Below are 16,233 nucleotides of genomic sequence, written 5' to 3'. Positions count from 1 at the left end.
GTCAGTGTGTGTGTGGGACCCCGTACCCCAGTGAGAGTCCGTGCGTATAGTCTGTAGAGATGGCATGCTGGCTCAGTGGTTAGCACTGCTGCCTCACAGCACCAGAGACCCGGGTTTGATTCCAGTCTCGGAGGACTGTCTGTGTGGAGTTTGCATGTTCTCCCCGTGTCTGCGTGGATTACCTCCCACAGTCTGAAGATGTGCAGGACGGTTTAATTAGCCATCCTAAATTACCCCATAGTGAAGGGAAATGGGTCTGGGTGAGTTATTTGTCGGAGGGTCGGTGTGGGCTGAAGGGCCTGTTTCCACACTCTAGAGAATCTAATCTAATCTATTACTCACAAAGCAATGAAAGTGAAATTATAAAAGAGTTTATTTGTGCTTTCGATTGTCTTCACAATTGTCAAAGGAAATTTACAGAGTGTCAGTTTTAAATGACACTTCTTAAACCTGTCCCCCCACCACAACCATTTCCCCCTCGCTGTCCCACCCACAGGCTGGCCGGGGGATGGGGTGGGGGTGTGATCCTGTCCCAGGGGAGGTGTGTGGGGAAGGTTAACCCTGTACCAGACAGACAGACCCTCAGCACCAGGTCATAATCACCTCTTCAGGCTGGACTGGGGGGGCGGGGTGGGTGGGAGATAGGGATGGGGGGGTTTTAAGGGGAGCTGGGGCTGGTGGGGGGGGGTTTAAGGGGAGCTGGGGCTGGGGGGCGTTTAAGGGGCGATGGGACTGGGGCGGGGGGGGGTTTTTGGGGAGATGGGGTTGGGGCGGGTTTAAGGGGAGATGGGACTGGGGCGGGGGGGGTTTAAGGGGAGATGGGGTTGGGGCGGGTTTAAGGGGAGATGGGACTGGGGGCAGGGGTGGGGGGGTGAGATCAAACTTGGTGCAGACACTCAGGCCGTGTTTCAGGAGTCTCCCCAGCGCCTTCAGCCCCCTTGTGCGAGGGGCTGATCAGGGAAGGGTGCGGTGTGCGCCAGTGAGTTGATGTATCCCTGGGGTCAGAGCCAGACGCTCTGTGTCGTTCCCTCCGTCCTGTGGGATCGTGCTGTGCATCCATCGCTGCGGAGTGGCTATCCTGTGCCGCCCGGGACTCTCGGTAATGATGGACCGGGGGTGGTGTTAGCCACAGCCCCCCCCCCACTCCTTCCCTGCCAGGTCCCCCCCCCCGGGGTGGGCTGTGTGGTAGTTCAAAGGGAGGACAGTGAGTGTGGGGGGGAAGGGTGCATTCGGACGGTGATGAGGCGGGGGGGCATCTCAGACGTGCTCGATGGGGCAGACCGGGGTGGGGAGGGTGTGAAGGGGATGGGGGGGGTGGAGAGCGTCTCAGACGCGCTCGATGGGGCAGACGGGGGGGTGTGAAGGGGGTGGGGTGTGTGTGAAGGGGTTGGGGTGGGGGAGTGTGAAGGGGTTGGGGGGGGGGAAGTGTGAAGGTTGGGGGGGTGGAGTGTGAAGGGGTTGGGAGGGGGGAAGTGTGAAGGGGTTGGGGGGGGGAATGTGAAGGGGTTGGGGGGTGTGTGAAGGGGGTGGGGAGGGGGGAGAGCGTCTCAGACACGCTCGATGAAGGTGATGAGCAGCCGGGCCACCCAGACGAAGTGCACGATGAGGCCGATCATCACCGCCCCGATGTTGAGCTGGCGGGAAATCATCAGGTTCCTCCGCGCAGCAGCTGTGGTCCCAGCGCGATTCGCCAACCAGGTCTACATGGGGGGGGGGGGAGAGAGGGAGGGGGAGAGAGAGAGAGGGAGGGAGGGAGGGGGAAAGAGAGGCAGAGGGAGGGAGGGAGGGGGAGAGAGGGACAGGGGGAGGGAGAGAGAGGGTGGAGGGACAGAGGAAGGATGGAGAGAGGGGCAGAGGGAGAGCGAGAGGGGGCGGGACAAAGGGGGGAGGGAGGGAGAGAAGGACAGAAGGGGAGGGAGGGAGAGAGAGGTCAAGGGACAGAGAGAGGAAGGAGGGAGAGGCGAAGAGGGAGGGAGAGATGCAAAGAGAAACAGAGAAAGTGAGAAAGAGACAGAGCAACAGAAAGAGAACAGATAAAGACAGAAATAGGGAGAGGGAGAGAGAGAAGCAGAGAGAGGGAGAGATACACTGAGTCAGCATCACCAATATCACTCCCTCCACAAGCAGCAACCCCCTCCCACCTCCCCACACGTGTACAGGCGTAGACCAGGACCAGCCCTAACCCCTGGGAGGGACTGACCATGAGGTAAAAACAATGACTGCAGATGCTGGAAACCAGATTCTGGATCAGTGGTGCTGGAAGAGCACAGCAATTCAGGCAGCATCCGAGGACAGGCCTGTCCTCGGATGCTGCCTGAATTGCTGTGCTCTTCCAGCACCACTGATCCAGGGACTGACCATGGGCTGGTCTTACAGGATGGTCTCGCACTGGCCTATAGTCCCTTACCATCAGAATGGGCCTGGGGTCCCAGCCCGGACAGCTACAAGTCTGTGTATGTTCCCGTGTGTCTGCTCCATGTACACGAGTACCCATGTGTGTCTACTCCGTATACATGTGTTCCCGTGTCAGTGGGTGTCTGCTCCGTGTACACGTGTTCACGTGTCAGTGTGATATATCCACACTGCTCGTTTATGCTACCATAACGTGTACACATGTGAAACTGTGTGTGTGTGTGTGAGAGAGAGAGTCATAGATGTGTACAGCACAGAAACAGACCCTTTGGCCCAACCTATCCATGCTGACCCAGATATCCCAACCCAATCCAGTCCCACCTGCCAGCACCCGGCCCATGTCCCTCCAACCCCTTCCTATCCATGTCCCCATCCAGGTGCCTTTTAAATGCTGTCATTGTACCAGCCTCCACCACATCCTCTGGCAGCTCATTCCATACACGTACCACCCTCTGGGTGAAAAAGTTGCCCCTAGGGTTCCTTTTAACCTTTCCCCTTTCACCTTAATCCTATGGCTCAGTGTCGGGTGACTGTCTGTGGAGTTTGCACATTCTCCCCGTGTCTGCGTGGGTTTCCTCTGGGTGCTCCGGTTTCCTCCCACAGTTCAAAGATGTGCATGATGGGTGAATTGGCCATGCTAAATTTCCCATAGTGTTCAGGGATGTATAGATTGGGGGTAAATGTAGAGGAACGAGATATTCTTCGGAGGGTCAGTGTGGACTTGTAGACCCGAAGGGCCTGTTTCCACGCTATAGGGATTCTATGCCCCTCTAGTTCTGGTCTCCCCAACCCCAGGGAAAAGACGTTGTCTATTTATCCTATCCATGCCCCTCATAATTTTGTAAACCTCTATAAGGTCACCCCTCAGCCTCCGACGCTCCAGGGAAAACAGCCCCAACCTGTTCAGCCTCTCCCTGTAGCTCAAACCCTCCAATCCTGGCAACATCCTTGTAAACCTTTTCTGAACCCTTTCAAGTTTCACAACATCTTTCCGACAGGAAGGAGACCAGAATTGCACACAATATTCCAACAGTGGCCTAACCAATGTCCTGTACTGCCGCAACATGACCTCCCAACTCCTGTACTCAATACTCTGACCAATAAAGGAAAGCATACCAAACGCCTTCTTCACTATCCTATCTACCTGCGACTCCACTTTCAAGGAGCTGTGAACCTGCACTCCAAGGTCTCTTTGTTCAGCAACACGGCCCAGGACCTTACCATTAAGTGTATAAGTCCTGCTAAGATTTGTTTTCCCAACATGCAGCACCTCACATTTATCTGAATTAAACTCCATCTGCCACTTCTCAGCCCATTGGCCCATCTGGTCCAGATCCTGTTGTAATCTGAGGTAACTCTCTTCGCTGTCCACTACACCTCCAATTTTGGTGTCATCTGCAAACTTACAAATTGTACCTCTTATGCTCACATCCAAATCATTTATGTAAATGACAAAAAGTAGAGGGCCCAGCACCGATCCTTGTGGCACTCCACTGGTCACAGGCCTCCAGTCTGAAAAACCAACCCTCCACCACCACCATGTACATCCTGTCCCTCAGGATTCCCTCCACCACCGACGTCAGGCTCACTAGTCTATAGTTCCCTGGCTTGTCCTTACCACCTTTCTTAAATAATGGCACCACGTTAGCCAACCTCCAGTCTTCCGGCACCTCACCTGTGACTATCGATGATACAAATATCTCAGCAAGGGGCCCAGCAGATGGTCAGAGCGTGTGAGAGAGAGTGTCTCTCTGTGTGATGTACCATTGTCTCCATCACACCCATATTCAATGCCTTTCATGTCTGTGTTCATTTCCCACAATTTCCCCCACCCCAACCACACTGCTGACCCTGACAGTGGCCTCTGCCATCCACAGCAACACCCCTGACACTGTGACCCCACCAGACCAACACCCACTGACCCCACATCTCATGATCTAACAATGACATTTGACCCCACAGTGATCACTGACCTCTCCCTTAACTCTGACCCTCAGCAACACTTGGTGTGCCCACCCCCAGAGTAACCCCTGACCTCACCACAGTGAACTGCAGAGCAACGCCTGACCCCCCCAGAGAGACCCCTGTCCCCACAGTGACCTCTGACACCCCACAATGACCTCTGACCCTTAGTGACTTAGTCACTGTGCCGACCTGCAGAGTAACCCCTGACCCTTTAGTGGTACACTCACTGTGCTGCCCCTGGCCCACAGTGATCTCTGACCCCCACAATGACCCCTGACCCTTACTGACACTGTCACCACGCTGATGCCCCCCCCCCGCACAGTGACCCCTGACCTCTCACTGTCAGACTCTGTTTCCACCCTCCCGCACTGTTCCCCCCCCCCCATTGGCCCTATGGTCACCTCTAACCTCTGTGACCCCCAGCCTGTCCTAACCCCTACACCAAGCAGAAACTGTTCCTAAAGTTGACCCCTACCTCCGAATCACGCCCTCCACCCCCACCACCCACCCCACCCACCCTCGGGGTCAGTAACCTCACCTTCATGGAGTAGACCAGGGCAGCAATACCGAGGGGCAGGAAGCAGAACATGGTGGCAAAAATGGAGCAGGTCAGGTAGTCAGGTACTTTCGGAGGGTAGGCAACCGGGAGGCCATGGGAGACCTGCACCACCGAGGGGTTTCCAGGGTCTGGATCCAGAGACCCTGGGCTGGGAACGCCATCCCTCTCTGACTGCTCACTGCCAGGGGGCAGGACAGAGCCCCTCCCTACACCCACCTCCTCCAGGCCGAGTGAGCACTGCATCCCATCTCCATCGGTAGGAATGATCTCCTGAGGAGGAGAGGGCAGTAGGTCCAGTTCCATGGCGAGCTGTCTGGGGACTGGCAGGCAGAGTGCCCAGCGTGCAGTGGGTACTGGCGAGAGTTCACAGACAGTGCCCTGTGTACACATACACACACACTGCTGACCTGATACAGAGCACCTATTGTCAGCAACAAATACAGGCAACAAGACCTACCATTGTTCCCCACAGCCACACCGAGACAGATTCTACTACACTCGCACACACACACACACACTCGCTCACACACACACACACTCGCTCACACACACACACACTCGTGCACACACACACTCGTGCACACACACACTTGCACACACTCTCACACACACACACTCTCAAACACTCTCACACACACACTCTCTCACACACAGTCACTCACACACACATACACACTCTCACACACACACACATACTCACACACTCACACACACACACACACACCAACCTACATCTCCTGCCGGGACAGCAGCCAATCACAGCACTGCCTTCCCACTGACACCGCACACACACACACACTCACACACACACATTCTCTCACACACATACACACACACTCTCTCACACACTTTCACACACTCATTCACACACACACACTCACTCATACATGCACTCACACACTCTCTCACACACTCTCACACACACACACAGTCTCTCACACACACTCTCACACACATTCTCACACACACACACACTCTCTCACACACACTCACACATACACACACACACACATACACACCCACACACTCTCTCACACACACACTCACATACACACACTCACACATACACACTCACTCACACACACACTCTCACACACACACACACACACTCTCACATACCCACTCTCACACACACACACACACACTCACATACCCACTCACACACTCACACACACACATTCACACACACAAACATTCTCTCACACACACACTCTTTCACACAAACACATACTCATACACACACTCACACATACTCACACACACACACACACACTCACACACACACACACACACTCACACACACACCAACCTACACCTCCTGCCGGGACAGTAGCCAATCACAGCACTGCCTTCCCACTGACACATACACACACTCACACACACACACACACACGTTCTCACACACGCGCATACACACACACACACAACCCACAGACACACAAACACATTCATGCTTACACAGACACACACTAAGTCTACCTGGGGTACGGGCTCTCTCTCACACATGCGTGCTCACACACACTTTGACTCTCACTGTGGTACAGGCTCTCTCACACATGCACGCAGACACACACACGCACACTCACAGACTCTCACTAGGGTACAGGCTCTCTCTCTCACTCACCCACTGACTCTCAATTCCACTTTCCTGACCATTCCCCCCTTTGATCATCGTGCTGATTACAAATCTCTCTCCCTATATTTGATGCCCCGGCCTCGACTGCCCTCTGCAGGAAAGAATCCCACAGAATCCCTCCAATCGAGAAAAGAAATTCCTCCCCGTCTCTGTCTTCAATGGGGTGACCACGTACTCTGAGATTATGTCCCTCTGGGTCCTAGACTCTCTCACACAAGGGGGGAGCAACCCTTCCACATCTTCCCTGTTACATCCAGTTGCTCTCTCTCTCTCTCTCTCTTGTCTCTGCAGTCTCTTCATCTCTTGTTCCCTCTTTTCCTACAGTTTGTTGTTCGCTCTCCCTTTCTCTCCTTCTACACTCTCTCCATCGTTTGCTGTCTCCCCCTGCAATTTCTCCACCACCCATCCTCACTCCCTCACACTGTCTCTCTGTGTCTGCAATTTTCCTGTCACTCTCTCTGTCTCTCTCTCCCTCTGCAACATCTCCATAGCTTCTCTCTCTCTCTCTCTCTCTTGCTTCTCTGTTGCCTCTCCTTACCCTGGATGTCCTTGTGGGAAAAGGTGAGACAGGCCCGGCCTGTATCCTTGGGAGTTTAAGGACCTGAACTGAACTGGATAAGATCCTGGGGGGGGATGTGACTGGGTGGGTGTGGAATGGATGTTTCCCGCTGTGGGACTATCTGAAACTTGGAGTGGGGAGCTCACTGAATTGAATTGAACTTATTGTCCCGTGTACCGAGACACAGTGAAAAGTTTTGTCTTGCGAGCAATACAGACAGATCACAGAGTTAAGTAGCACAGATAGTAAATAATAGGTAAACAGCAGCAAAAACAAAACCACAGGGACAGGGGAATGTTAAGGGTTTGTGAGTCCATTCGGTATTGTAACAACAGTAGGGTAGAAACTGTTTCGAAACCGGTTGGTCTGTGTGTTCAGGCTTCTGTACCTTCTCCCCGACGGTAGAGGTTGTAGAAAAACATTGCCAGGGTGGGATGGATCTTTGAGAATGCTGGCGGCCTTTCCTTGACAGCGGGCCTGGGTAGATGGATTCTATAGATGGGAGGTTGGCCTTTGTGATTGTCCAGGCTGAGTTCACCACTCTCTGTAACCATCTCCGATCTTGAACGGTACAGTTGCCATACCAGGTAGTGATTCATCCAGACAGAATGCTCTCGATGCCGTACCTATAAAAGTTGGCGAGGGTATTCGCCATCATGCCAAATTCCCTCAGCTGCCTGAGGAAGAAGTGATGTTGTTGGGCCTTTGTAACCGGTGCATCCACATGAAGGGTCCAAGAAAGCTTGTTGTGGATGACCACTCCCAGGAGCTTGACCCTCTCCACTCGTCCCCCCTCTGTGCTGTTAATGTGTGGGGGGGGGGCATGAGTAACACCCCGCTGAAAGTCAATTACGAGTTCCTCAGTTTTGCTGGCATTGAGAGCGAGGTTATTCTCAGTGCACCATTTTTCCAGATCTTCCATGTCCCGTCTGTCGTCTGTTTAATCACCATCTGAGATCCGACCGGCTACGTTGGTGTCATCAGCGACTTGTAAATGGCATTAGTCTGGTATTTGGTGACGCAGTCATGGGTATACAGTGAGTACAGTAAGGGGGCTGAGTACACCCCCCTTGGGGGGCTCCAGTGTTGAGTGTTAGTGAGGATGGAATATTGTCCCCAGTCTTCACTGATTGTGGCCTGTGGGTCAGGAAACTGAGGACCCAGTTGCAGAGAGTGGGGCTTAGGCCGAGATCACTAAGTTGGGTAATCAGTCTCGAGGGTATAATAGTGTTGAAGGCTGAACTGTAAGCAGTGAGTAGGATTCTTACATAGCTGTTCTTGGTGTCAAGATGTTCCAGGGAGGAGTGAAGGGCAAGTGATATGGCATCTGACATGGATCAGTTGGTCCGATCGGCAAATTGAAGTGGGTCAAGAGTAGTGGGGAGGCTGGAGTTGGTTAATGCCATGACCAGCCTCTCAAAGCACTTCGTGACCACCGAAGTTAAGGCTGCTGTGGGGTCTATAAGGAGGTGCCCAGAGGTGAGGGAACTTCCTGCTTTCTGTCCAAAAGTTGAGTCTTTGGCATTCCCTCCATCAATCAGCAAAGAATGAATGAGGATCATTAAATATTTGGAAGGGATTTAGATTTGTATGACCAACAGGATGAAGACTAACGGGTGGGGGGGGGGGGATGCAGAAACGTAGGGTCGAGATAATAATCAAACCAGCCACGATCTTACTGAATGACAGAACACTCAGAGGGCCGAATGGCCTACTCTTGTTAATTGTACACATGACCTTTTTTTTTAGGTATTTCTATCTTGAAGGAATCAAAATGTACGGTGCTGGGAAAGCGCAGCCGGTCAGGCAGCGTCCGAGGAGCAGGAGAGTCAACGTTTCGGGCATAAGCTCTTCATCAGGAATGGGGGGTGGGGGAAGGGCTCATGCCCCCAACGTTTCCTCGGACGCTGCCTGACCGGCTGTGCTTTCCCAGCGACACGATCTCGACTCTGAGCTCCAGCACCTGCCATCCACCCCCCCCACCCTCTCTTGAAAGAATGTAGAGTCATAGAATGGTACAGCACGGAAACAGACCCTTCAGCCCAATCTGTCCATGCCGACCAAATTTCCCCAAACTAAACTGGTCCCATTGACCTGCACCAGGCCGAGATCCCAGGAAGCATTCCTGTTCAAGTACCTCTCCAGGTATCTTTTAAATGTTGGAACTGTTACCACATCCTCTGGAAATTCAGTCCAACTATGCACTTGGGTCCCATTGAAATCTTTCCCCTCTCACCTATGCAGCCGTAGAGTCATTGAGCCACACAGTTACAGTCATAGAGATGTACAGCACGGAAACAGACCCTTCTGTCCCACTCGTCCATCCTAACCCAATCTAGTCCCACCTGCCAGCATCCGGCACATATCCCTCCAAACCCTTCCTGTTCATATACTCATCCATTTGCCTCTTAAATGCTGTCATTGTACCAGCCTCCACCACTTCCTCTGGCAGCTCATTCCACACACGCACCACCCTCTGGGTGAAAACGTTGCCCCGTAGGTCTCTTTTATATCTTTCCCCTCTCACCCTAAACCTATGCCCCTCTAGTTCTGGATTCCCCTACCCTAGGGAAAAGACCTTGTCTATTTACCCTATCCATGCCCCTCATGGTTTTATAAACCTCGAGTTCTGGACTCCCCCACCCCAGGGGGAAAAGACCTTGTCTATTTACCCTATCCATGCCCCTCATACACCAGGTAATTTATCCACCTTCAGACTGCTCAGCTCCCCCAGCACCTTCTCCTGAGTGATGCCACTACACTCTGCCCCACCAACTCTCTTGAGGACCTAGTGAGCTGCTGGGGTCTTCCCTGGTACAAAATACCCATTCAGTTCCTCTGCTATTTCTTTGATCCCCATTTCTACATCTCAGCCTTGGGCTTTGCACTGATTCCTGCCTCTCCCTCTCTTTTGCCTTTTGGATATTGAAAGAAACTCTTGCAATCTTCTTTTAGATTTCTAGCAAGCTTACTCTCCTATTTCATCTTCTGCTCTCTTGTTGCTGTTTTAGTTATCCTCTGCTGGGATTCCCATTAATCTTCATCACATATTCCTTCGCGTTAATGCTGTCCCTGACTTCTACTATCTTCGGCGGTTGCCCCTTCGGAGCCAAAGGTGGGGGGGTAGTTTTCTGTTGGTCAATACATTCTGAATGCCGCTGAGTGTTTAGGGAACGTTACGTTAGGTTCTTTTGTTACAGTTAAGGGACAGGGGGAGGAAGGGAGGGGAGAGGAGGAAGGGAGAGGGCCGGTAGGATGCAGACTGCGTGCCCTCACCGAGTCCTGACTCACTCAGAGTTCAATTCCTCCTGGATTTCCTGTGGCTCTGAAGGAGGAGATACCCGAGGCAGAGAGAGATGGTCACTAGCACAGCCACGGTCAGGCCATAGCAAAGGTGCAGCCTGTGTCCAGGTGAGATCGCCTCCCCGTGGCAGGAACCTGCAACAACAGAGGATAAAAAAACCCACCAGGGGGTGGGGGTGGAATCAGACTCCCAAACAATAGACACTACTCCCCACCCCCACCCCCCTCCTCTTCCGACAGTCCTCAGATACCTCCACCCTCGGGAACCTTTCGGTCTAATCTAGAGCTGTCTCCATTCTGAGAGTGTCGATCTAGAGCAGTCCCCCCTCTTGGGACCCACTGATCTAGAACAGTCCCATGTCTGAGTGTGCTGATCTAGAACCTTTGAATCTCTGACCATGCTGATCTAGGACAGTCCCCCCTCTGAGCTGACTGATCTGGAACTGTCCCCTCCCTGACCATGCTGATCTAGAACCGATCTAGACCGGTCCCTTCTCTGAGCATGTCGATCTCAAACCAATCCAGAACAGTGCCCCCTTGGGCGCGCCAATTGTTCTGATCGCGGGTGTTCGATCTCGCCGCGGGACAGACGTGCTCACGTCTCCCGTTCTAGTTTCCCAGGCTGTGGGAGAGTGGAACCCACTCGAGAGAATCGAGAACATCCCCCGCCGCCCCGCCCGCTCCGACTCACCCACGATGGCCAGGGGCCTGACCATGTGCTGCCCCAGGAGGGGGTTCTCCAGGACGAAGGTGTAATTGCTGGCGGGCCCCAGGCGGATGGGAATGCTGCTAATTATGGAGTACAGTCCCCTCCTGCCAGTCCAGAACGCCGTCCTGCTCTCCTTGGTCACGTTGTTCCATCCCGCAGCGATCCACCCCACCTCCGGTTTCGGATACCCCCCTGAACTGGACACGTTGACCAGCCCGGGGCCCGAGCAGTTGCCCAGGTCAAAGGTCACCTTCGGTTCACTGTACGGAGCTGGAGAGGTCAACGCAGAGAGAGAGCAGATTCTTAAAGTACCCTCCTACAGTCGGCCCCACACCCACAAACAGCCCCTCCCTCCTCCCCAGGGACAAAGCAGCCCCCGTGGAATCCCATACCCCAACTCTCAACATCCTGGGGGTTACCATCGACCAGAAACCCACCAGGACCCACCACATCAACCCAGCGGCTCCAAGAGCAGGTCAGAGGCTGGGAATCCTGCACCGAGTAACTCCCCTCCTGACTCCCCCCAAAGCCTGTCCCACCATCGACAAGGCCCAAGGCAGGAGGGTGAGGGAATACTCCCCACTGGCTGGAATGTGAGAGGATGTGTTTTTTGAGAGTGTCTGTTTATGTGAGTTGTTCTGAGTGTCTTTTTGGTAATGTCCGAGTGTGAGTGTGTGTGTGTGTGTGTCTGAGTGTGTGTGTGCGCGTGTGTGCTGGAGTGTGAGTATGAGAGGTTAATTAAGTGTGAGAATGAGTGTGAGAGAGTGAGTATACGTGTTTGTGTGAAAGAGTGTGTGTGAGACTAAGTTTGTGTGTGAGAGTGTGTGCAAGAGTGTGAGAGAGTATGATTGGGTAAATGAGTGTGCGCGAGAGTGTATGTAAATAAAAATGTGAGAGTAAGTGTAATTGAGTGTAAGTGTATAAATGAGTGTGAGTCAGAGTGTGTGTGTAAGAGAGTCAGTGTGTAATTGTGTGTGTGTGAGTGTGGATGTGTGTGTGAGCAGCCCGCACTCCAGGCCAGCCTGGACAGTGGCTCCTGTGAAGGGTGTGTGTGTGTGTGTGCTGGCATCGGGGGATGGGGTGCCAAGTTGCTGTGGTGTGGGGAGAGGGTGCTATACGAATGAAGGTGAGAGTTGTTGATATTACCTGCGACACGCAGGCTGACAGTGTGAGAGCTGCGGTGGAGCATGGTGCTAACGGAACACAGATAGTCAGCCTGGTCCTCCAGGCGCACAGCCCTCAGCCGCAGTGAGGCGTTCCCCTGTGCTAGCTCCTGCACGAAGAGCTGGGTCCGATTGTGGAACATGGGATCCTGCTGTGCCAGCTGCTCTGTCTGGTAGTAGTAACTGTGAGTCACGCGGGCAGAGGCAGAAAGCTGCCAGGTTAACACCAGGTAACGCAGGGGAGAGTCACGGTCAGGTTGGAATGTACACGGGATGGTCACATCTCGGCCAAACTCAGCAACAATCACAGGAACGGTGCCCCTCACCAAACCTGCACCAGAACAACACAGTCTGTTAGTGTACAGGGAGCTTTACTCTGTATCTAACCCCGTGCTGTCCCTGTCCCTGGGAGTGTTTGATGGGGGACAGTGTACAGGGAGCTTTACTCTGTATCTAACCCCGTGCTGTCCCTGTCCCTGGGAGTGTTTGATGGGGGACAGTGTAGAGGGAGCTTTACTCTGTATCTAACCCCGTGCTGTCCCTGTCCCTGGGAGTGTTTGATGGGGGACAGTGTAGAGGGAGCTTTACTCTGTATCTAACCCCGTGCTGTCCCTGTCCCTGGGAGTGTTTGATGGGGGACAGTGTAGAGGGAGCTTTACTCTGTATCTAACCCTGTGCTGTCCCTGTCCCTGGGAGTGTTTGATGGGGGGACAGTGTAGAGGGAGCTTTACTCTGTATCTAACCCCGTGCTGTCCCTGTCCCTGGGAGTGTTTGATGTGGGGACAGTGTAGAGGGAGCTTTACTCTGTATCTAACCCCGTGCTGTCCCTGTCCTGGGAGTGTTTGATGGGGGGACAGTGTAAAGGAAGCTTTACTCTGTATCTAACCCTGTGCTGTCCCTGTCCCTGGGAGTGTTTGATGTGGGGACAGTGTAGAGGGAGCTTTACTCTGTATCTAACCCCGTGCTGTCCCTGTCCCTGGGAGTGTTTGATGGGGGGACAGTGTAGAGGGAGCTTTACTCCGTATCTAACCCCGTGCTGTCCCTGTGTAACTCGCTGGGTTAACGGTTGGAGATACTCACTGAGCAGAGTGAGCTGTAAGATGAAGATGGGAGGGAGCCAGAAGGAATGGAAATCACCTTCACTCATTGTTCACATTCCTGCAACAGAAACCAATGCAATGTGGTCATTCCTCACTCTACTGACAAACCTTACTGACCCTCCGACAGTGCGGCACTCCCTCAGCACTGACCCTCCGACAGTGCGGCACTCCCTCAGCACTGACCCTCCAACAGTGCGGCACTCCCTCAGCACTGACCCTCCGACAGTGCGGCACTCCCTCAGCACTGACCCTCCGACAGTGCCCACTCCCTCAGCACTGACCCTCCAACAGTGCGGCACTCCCTCAGCACTGACCCTCCGACAGTGCGGCACTCCCTCAGCACTGACCCTCCGACAGTGCCCACTCCCTCAGCACTGACCCTCCGACAGTGGCCACTCCCTTAGCACTGACCCTCCGACAGTGCGGCAGTCCCTCAGCACTGACCCTCCGACAGTGCCCACTCCCTCAGCACTGACCCTCCGACAGTGCGGCATTCCCTCAGCACTGAACCTCTGACAGTGCCCACTCCCTCAGCACTTACTCTCCGACAGTGCCCACTCCCTCAGCACTGTCCCTCCGACAGTGCCCACTCCCTCAGCACTGTCCCTCCGACAGTGCCCACTCCCTCAGCACTGACCCTCCGACAGTGCCCACTCCCTCAGCTCTGACCCTCCGACAGTGCCCACTCCCTCAGCACTGACCCTCCGACAGTGCCCACTCCCTCAACACTGAACCTCCGACAGTGCCCACTCCCTTAGCACTGACCCTCCGACAGTGCCCACTCCCTCAGCACTGACCCTCCGACAGTGCCCACTCCCTCAGCACTGCCCCTCCGACAGTGCCCACTCCCTCAGCACTGACCCTCCGACAGTGCCCACTCCCTCAGCACTGACCCTCCGACATTGCCCACTCCCTCAGCACTGCCCCTCCGACAGTGCCCACTCCCTCAGCACTGACCCTTCGACAGTGCCCACTCCCTCAGCACTGACCCTCCGACAGTGCCCACTCCCTGAGCAGTGGGAGAGAGATGACTGCTCTTGGTTTAATCCCAGGCTGAGTGAACCTCAGTAGAGGGGCGTGACTGAGATAAGTGAGCTGCGATGCTGCTGGCCTCACTCTGAGTTGTCTGACACAGCAGTCTGGCTCCGAAACAGCCACTGGTGTGTTCCCTCAGATTGTCTCTGACGTTGGAAACAGTGCATCTGTTGTTGATGTGGGGATGGAGTGAATACAGATGAAACTGAACTTGCTGAATGAATGGTGTTTTTCAGAAACGCTGTGTTGTGTTCGAACAGTTATTATTCTCTGCTCGTCCCATTTTGTCACGACAAACTTACTGTGAAATAGACAGGACCGCGTGTGGCACAATTCACTGAACGGATGGTCATTGATTCCAGAGAGCCAGGAGGTGGAGAAGGCAACATTTCATGTGTCACCCTTCTACAGGACTGGGGGTGTGGGTATAGGGGGGAGCTGCAGATAGAGGGGGTGTTGGGGGCTGTGGGCTGAAAGGGAGGACTGCAGACGCTGGAGACCAGAGTCTAGATTAGAGAGTGTGGTGCCGGAAAAGCACAGCCGGCCAGGCAGCAACCGAGGGGCAGGAACATCGACATTTTGGGCAAAAGCCCTTTCATCAGGGATGAGGCTGGGAGCCTCGGGGGTGGAGAGATAAATGGGACGGGGGTGGGGATGCGGAGAAGGGAGCTGAGAGTATGATGGGTGAATGGGGGGGTGGGGATGGATGTGATAGGTCAGAGAGGAGGGTAGAGTGGATAGATGGGAAGGGAGATAGGCAGGTAGGACAAGTCATGGGGACAGTGCTGAGCTGGAAGTTTAGAACTAGGGTGAGGTGGGGGAAGGGGAAATGAGGAAGCTGTTGAAGTCCACATTGATGCCCTGGGGTTGAAGTGTTCCGAGGCAGAAGATGAGGCGTTCTTCCTCCAGGTGTGTGGTGGTGAGGGAGCGGCGGTGAAGGAGGCCCAGGACCTCCATGTCCTCGGCAGAGTGGGAGGGGGAGTTGAAATGTTGGGCCACGGGGCGATTTGGTTGATTGGTGCGGGTGTCTCGGAGATGTTCCCTAAAGCGCTCTGCTAGGAGGCGCCCAGTCTCCCCAATGTAGAGGAGACCGCATCGGGAGCAACGGATACAATAAATGATATTAGTGGACGTGCAGGTAAAACTTTGATGGATGTGGAAGGCTCCTTTAGGGCCTTGGATGGAGGTGAGGGAGGAGGTGTGGGCACAGGTTTTACAGTTCCTGCGGTGGCAGGGGAAAGTGCCAGGATGGGAGGGTGGGTCGGAGGGGGGGCGTGGACCTGACCAGGTAGTCACGGAGGGAACGGTCTTTGCGGAAGGCGGAAAGGGGTGGGGAAGGAAATATATCCCTGGTGGTGGCGTCCGTTTGGAGGTGGCGGAAATGTCGGCGGATGATTTGGTTTATGTGAAGTTGAGGACAGGCAAAGGGTATGACCCAGTTGGTCAATGGGAGGAATGGACCCGGTTGGTGGCTGGGAGGGAGGGGGAGGGGCTGGGAAGGGTGTCGGGGGGGGGGGATGATGACGGAGGGAATTTGAAATTGGAGAACTCAATGTTGAGTCCCCCCGGGCTGGAGGCTGCCCAGGGGGCGGATGAGGTTGGGTTTGTTGTGGCACTGGAAGAAGCCAAGGCTGCTGTTGTCGGAGAGGGAGTGGGAAGGGGAATTGAAATGGGCGGTGACTGGGTGACCCTCTGTCTCCCCTGGAAGGAGTGTTTGGGGCCCTGCGTGCAGGTGAGGGAGGGAGGGGGGGGGATATCCGCAGGTTTGACATCTTTTCCGTGAGAATTATTG

At 54.3% G+C, this 16,233-nt stretch overlaps 1 protein-coding gene across 5 annotated transcripts in view; it reads right to left on the bottom strand.

Annotated features, from left to right (window-relative positions):
- Nucleotides 1–355: 355 nt before the first annotated feature.
- LOC122547671 (CD276 antigen-like) overlaps nt 356–16,233 on the bottom strand; it is a 34,220-nt gene continuing 18,342 nt past the window's right edge. For 2 of the 5 annotated variants that reach the window (XM_087980785.1, XM_087980786.1), the window contains exons 2-6: nt 13,387–13,464; nt 12,290–12,637; nt 11,126–11,413; nt 10,408–10,569; nt 356–1,700 (exon numbers count right to left, since the gene is read on the bottom strand). In XM_087980785.1, the coding sequence (XP_087836911.1) occupies nt 10,430–10,569; nt 11,126–11,413; nt 12,290–12,637; nt 13,387–13,453 (843 nt within the window). In that variant the 5' untranslated portion in view covers nt 13,454–13,464 and the 3' untranslated portion in view covers nt 356–1,700; nt 10,408–10,429. The remainder of the gene's footprint in view (nt 1,701–10,407; nt 10,570–11,125; nt 11,414–12,289; nt 12,638–13,386; nt 13,465–16,233) is intronic. The other 3 variants (XM_087980788.1, XM_087980789.1, XM_087980787.1) reach the window with 3 other exon arrangements.

This window comes from Chiloscyllium plagiosum, unplaced genomic scaffold (assembly GCF_037043375.1).
Source record: "Chiloscyllium plagiosum isolate Xiang-an unplaced genomic scaffold, Cpla_swu_hap1 HiC_scaffold_38, whole genome shotgun sequence".
NCBI classification, from domain to species: domain Eukaryota; kingdom Metazoa; phylum Chordata; class Chondrichthyes; order Orectolobiformes; family Hemiscylliidae; genus Chiloscyllium; species Chiloscyllium plagiosum.
The sequence above is the reverse complement of the archived record's forward strand: the minus strand, read 5'-3'. Positions and strand labels throughout refer to the sequence as shown.